The sequence below is a fragment of the Pholis gunnellus genome, assembly GCF_910591455.1.
Source record: "Pholis gunnellus genome assembly, chromosome: 11".
Taxonomy (NCBI): Eukaryota; Metazoa; Chordata; class Actinopteri; order Perciformes; family Pholidae; genus Pholis; species Pholis gunnellus.
Window position 1 is genome coordinate 22986222 of NC_136538.1, and position 5922 is coordinate 22992143.

Below are 5922 nucleotides of genomic sequence, written 5' to 3' on the forward strand. Positions count from 1 at the left end.
CATACAGTTAACCTGTGAATGACTATAGACGATGGGGTCATGCGGTTCTCGGTGGTCTGAGGTTCAAATGGCTGCAGACTTTAGTGAACTTCTTCAGTACAGATGTTTGTGTCTCTGTCTGTCTGGCTGATGACCTCTAGATGTGTTCGGCCGCTGCAGCACATCACTCATGATGTCACTGATCCTGGAAGTTCAGAGGTCACACTCTGACCTCACAGGAAACCTGGAAGACAGACGCTCGCTTCGTCTGGAGGCCAATGAGAGGTGATCAGACATCGTGAACCTGCAACGACTTATTTGGCCTGAAAATAGATTTCAGGAGACGTTCTCAGAGACTGAGGCTGAGCTGTTCAACACTGAGTTTGTCTGTTTGTTGTCTTTCATTTTGTAGAGTTGATGACAGAATTACAGCAGTTATATTATCATTCATCAATAAAAGATTATTACACATAAAGAAAATGTCAAACCTAAAATCTGTCCCATTTTTAGAATTTGTGTAATTTTAACAGGAGACACTATAGGCAACAAAATATATTTTCAATAAGCTGGACAAGTTTTTGACTTCTTTTCTATCTCGTCTTCTTCTACACTAGTGGAAAGAAAACACTAAATACATATTTAGGTTTTTATTTTACCACTTTGTCTATTTCCATCTGACTCCATGGCCAAAACTGATGTTTTTTGACCGTATTTTCTGATTTATGGAGTGATATAAAATTCCATCTGTTAAAACCTTTGACTCCAGTATGTAAACAAAATCAAACAAACATTTTGAACCTGGCTTTATCAAATGTTCGGATTTCTGTTCAGGAAATATTTGCAAATTAGCACATATTTAAGAATCTCTGAAAACGTGTAACGTAAAAGACTCAACTCAAAGCTTTGTTGAATTTAATGACTTTTATTCTGTAGGCACTTTCAATTCACTCAAAGAAAAAACAATGGTGGAAAAACTAAAGATTAAGTCACATCCTCTTCATCATTATGGGTTTTTGTACAGAAAAAAAGCAGCACTGACTCACATTTCTTACATGGTCTAAGTGAAAGGCAGCCGTGTCACACAGCTGTAAAAATCCAACCTCTCCGAGTATGCAGGTATATATCTGCACCGTGACGTCAGAGGAGACAGCAAACAATGGAAGCAGATAAATTAAGTCTAAGCTTATGAAGCATCCACCCTGCTGAAGTGTCCTTGAGCCTGACGCAGCTAACCCCGACCCCCGACCTCCTTCTGAGACAGAAGAGTTGGATTACCATCGTCAGCGTTCTTATTTAATTCACATAATGCTGGAAATCTAAAGGCTCTGTGAAAACTCCTGCAGCAGCTCAACTAAAGGAGTTATGCAGATCAGCTTGTGTTCTTCTCGTGATAGTTGTGATATATTTTGTGTTAAATTATGGGGTTTTTTTTTAGATACACGTGTGTCTAAAGAAGGAGCTTTCCCATGACTTTAGGGTACTTTAAGGTATATTTATGATGCAGTAGACACATCTTAATCCATAACTGGCTCACCTGGTCTCCTACCAGCAGCATGCAACAACGTACAAGTACCACGCAAAAGAGGAAAGGAAAGCAAGAATCACGAAAAGGGACAGGCGTGTGAAGAGAAGCCGATGTTAGCTTCTCAGTGCTACAACGAGGGAATGAGAGGAGGAGGGACCGAATGTACAGGGCGAGATCATCATCATTATAAGAAGAAGAATTATACAGGTGAGAGGTTTCATTTTCCTTCAGGAGCTCTTGTCTTCAAAGTAGGTCTGTTCGATGCGTCTGCAGAAGGACAGCAGGTTGCTGTAGCTCTTGATCCGCTCTGCCAGCTCAGTGCTGGTCAGTCTGGTGGTCAGTATGGTGAAGAGGTGCCCGAACACCAACGCATCCAGTTCTGTGGGCCTACAACACACACACACACACACACACACACACACACACAGATCAGAATTATTCATTGATTTTTGGGGCTTTCAAAAAGCTTTCACCCTAAATTAAATCAACAGAGCTCTGTTTTCACTTCCACGTTGCGCTACATTCCTGCTAGTTCACAAATCTTTGCATCAAAATAAGGTTCTTCTTCACCTGAATTAAGTGCATTAAATATAAAGTTATTGCTCTTCTACTCTGGACTGCAGCCGTAACGTTCAGGAACGTTTTTCACATGCTGCTGCAGGGTGAGAGCTCTCCAAACAGTGGAGCAAAACACATCTGGATCGCCCCCTGGTGGCCGGCTGTTAGCTTAAGAAGCACTTGATTTGATATGCAGAGGAGCTTTCCTCATCATTTTAAAACGTCAATATCGCAGTTGATCATGTTAATTTAATTATGGAAAAGCTAAAAGCATGATTGATTTACGATGGATTAGTTGTGCAGCACCACTTCCCTGCTTCTACCAATCATTCCAACCACTTCCCTCACTCAGCTGTCAATGAGAAATAGGAACTGAAAGGTTAAAAGACGCCGTGGCGTCAACAATTAGTACATTAAAGAAATAAAGTGGCTGCATTTGTTATCCTTGGTTTAAATGCATTGATACGTAATAAGATGTTCTCAGGGGTTACAGAAAGAAGTTCCACTTTCATTACAGTTTTACACCACAAGGTGGTGCTAAAGAAACAGCTGTCCGATGCTTCCAAAGACAAAATGAGATCAGCTAAAGAGAAAAGTCTGCAGGTAAGTACTGAAGTGTTCCCCTCCATCACTGTGCCATGTTCTGTTAATAAGCTGCTATGACAGACAAGACATCACATGCACTGAGAGAGAGATACCTACTGTTTATTAAAGAAGTACGGTTGTGTTCCCAGCCGCTGGGAGAGAGCCTGGCAGCACTGACTCACATCCTCATAAACCTGAAACACATCAGAGGACAGACGGGTTTTTATTTATGTCAACATATTCTATCAAATCATAAATAATAGCATGAGAACCATCGGTGTCAGGTGGTGGCCAACCTGCTCCAGGGTTTTCCCTCCCCAGCCGACGGCGTTCATCTTCCTGCGAACCTCCCACTGCTTCTGATAGGCGAGGATGTTACTGAGAGGCCACGAGTAAGGACTGCTGTATCTGGGGCGGGAGATCTACACAAAACACACACACACACACACACACACACACACACACACACACACACACACACACACACACACACACACACACACACACACACACACGTGATTAGAAGGAAATGAATAGTCACTTTCAAATCTTTTTTTTCTTTCAATCTAAAGATGAACATACACACCTCGGCAGCCGTAGCGTCGTCACACCACTGGATGTACAGCTGTAGGGACCAGACCAGAAATGGAAGATATTATCTAAAAATACTGATCGGTACATTGTTTCAGCTGTGCGTTTAGATGCCTGACAGAGTGTGTGTGTGTGTGTGTGTACCTCAGCAGTAAGCAGCATGTTGTTGACCAGCTCCATGTAGGCTTTCATTTCAGCTCTCTGAACATCCTCTAAGCCGTCACTCAGAGAATTACCCTGAGAACACAAAACACACACGTACACTTATTTACTAACAAATAAAACAAGAAAAATAAAGAAACAAGTAATCTCCCAACATGAGGAATATGCCGAGAAAACGACATCAACGAAATGTTCAGGTGATAAAAAGTCTCAACATGTCTCTGGTTGTAATAACTTATAACTTTGACGTAGTGTTACACACCTTAGCTTTAGTGAACTGCACTATTGGCCCGAGTTCTGACACCACCTGGTTCCCTACGTGGATGAAGGGAATCTTCCCTACAGAGAGACACAAAAGTGTAATGTAGGTTACAATGCACAGCCAATAAGAACAAAATAAGCTTAACAATGTAGATAACTGAATTTGAAAATGTGACGATAGCAATACAAAGTTATTATAGGCTTCACAGCATGCGGTTTAATTCCCGTCTGCAGCAGCATGTGTACTAACCAGAAGGTGACATGTATTCAGCATTTGCTCTGCAAACCACCTGCACTGGCAGACCGCACATCCTGAGGTAGGTCTGCACGGGAGGGAAACAGGACAGAGACGATTAGTGCAGGAGCAAAAAGCGTCGATGGTCCAGTCACCTTTTTATGTCACCTATCAAATAACATACATATCACGCCTGCTTATATATATATTTGTTGAGGACAAACCAACCTGAACAGCAAGAGATGAGGCGCAGTCTGACAGCAGAATCTGATCCTCTGTAAAAAAAAAGAAATATATATAAAATGTAATGTAAACAACTACACTAATATCCATACCTCTGTAGCAGAAAGTCATATTGTTTCTCCATTTCACTCACCCTTCAGCGGTTGGTACAAGGTGGCAGATTCAGGCCAAGGCTCAGCAGCTGTCAGTGTAAAAAACACACAAATATAAAGTGATAAGTTAGCTTATCAAAGTGGAATAGTTACTTCTGATGAGTTAACTGTTCATTAATCATTTCATTTTATTTATTTCACTAAACATCTCAGCAACAATTCAGGAGGTTTCACATCAATACCAGGAGTGTATAAAAGGTAAAAAAAAAAAAAAGTGTAGGTGAAGTGTAGGTACATTTCATTTAATTCCTTACAACCAACGTAAAATCCAAGATAGCGCATAGCTTCTTCCCTCCCCAAAAAGGAGTCGTGCTCTGCAGCACTGGCGCTCACTACTGCCGCTGATGGCTGTAAGTTATATTACAACACCGCTACGGCTCCACGTCATTATTGTAGCAGTATAGCTTCCGACCACCAGAGGCAGCACCGAGCGGAAGAGTGGCGCGAGCAGCACTCCGAGGTTGAACGAGAGGAAGACGTTATTCGCCATCTTGGATCTTACGATGGCGGTTTACGTCACCATTGATTAGTCGCTCTTCATTAGGGTAAAGTCGTGTTTTTGTAATTCGGATCCACCTGAACTGTTGCTGCTTGAATTTACTCTTTGCTTGGGTTTGTATTTTAATATTAATGTGATAAACACCTTTATTAGCATTATAAAACATAACATATTTGCGACACTTAGCTAGCCATTTGGGACACCTAGCTTGTGCGACAGTGCTATATGAGAGCTAGGCTAACCATCAAGCTAGTCTGTGCTACCGTTACACTAATAGAGTGGACCGGCACCGTCATCGTTACAGTTATAATTTAACAGTCCTGCTACGTTAAACGATAATGGCCACTCATGTTTTAACCACTGCTAGGAAAGTGCTACAAGGCTGTAAACGTTAGCTGATGTTAGCTGGCTAAAGGTAGCTTATTAGACAATAATAGAAGCACTGGGCAAAGTCAACACATTACCTGCCATCTGCGACACGAAAGCCTCTGCCGCAAGAGACATTGTGATGCTGTAATGTCCTTTATTGCTAAATAATAATTATAGTTAAAGATGAGGTCAAATCCACTGCATGCAAGTGTAAGGGCAAGTGCTTGTTCTGCAGTCACAGACTGGTCCGCCTGCGATTACGGTCCCGAGGAGGAAACGTAACTCAGATTGTTTAGTTCCGCTTTACGTTTGAGCTGGACCGTTTCCACTGTCACTGTGTGTATGATTCTCTGGCATAGCAAGATATACTTCTATATCATATTAACAAGTATCTACAGTCTTCGGTGTGGTTACAATGTATACAGGTGGACAAACACATTTAAATAAAACAATCCATAATAGAGTTTAATACAATGCCAGAGCGAATGTTAGCCTTAAAACGGTCAAATATTTAAACCAGTTTGACACAGTCTCAACTGGCCATTGTAAGCTTTGCCAACAGTGTGTGAATGGCTGGTTTGTTTGTATAATTATGCAAGGGTGTTTATTTTATTATCATGCCCTGACACTAATTGAATTAATGTTAATCAAATGTCATCCTACGTTTTCTGTTATCCTGTGAACTGTGTAACTCATCACAAGCATTGCCTTATAGGTTGTTTTACCTCATCACTCAACATTTCTACGTGATGTTCTGATCCGG

At 41.4% G+C, this 5922-nt stretch overlaps 1 protein-coding gene across 1 annotated transcript; it reads right to left on the bottom strand.

The window, feature by feature from the left end:
• Positions 1 to 887: 887 nt before the first annotated feature.
• On the bottom strand, positions 888 to 5402 carry mtx2 (metaxin 2). Its single transcript, XM_079169138.1, has 10 exons — positions 5255 to 5402; positions 4273 to 4320; positions 4125 to 4171; positions 3912 to 3984; positions 3663 to 3739; positions 3383 to 3475; positions 3234 to 3272; positions 2944 to 3069; positions 2765 to 2841; positions 888 to 1891 (listed from the first exon to the last, which is right to left on the bottom strand). Exons 1-10 carry the CDS (start codon positions 5292 to 5294, stop codon positions 1732 to 1734), a joined length of 780 nt encoding a protein of 259 aa, XP_079025264.1. The 5' UTR covers positions 5295 to 5402; the 3' UTR covers positions 888 to 1731.
• Between the last annotated feature and the right edge of the window lie 520 nt (positions 5403 to 5922).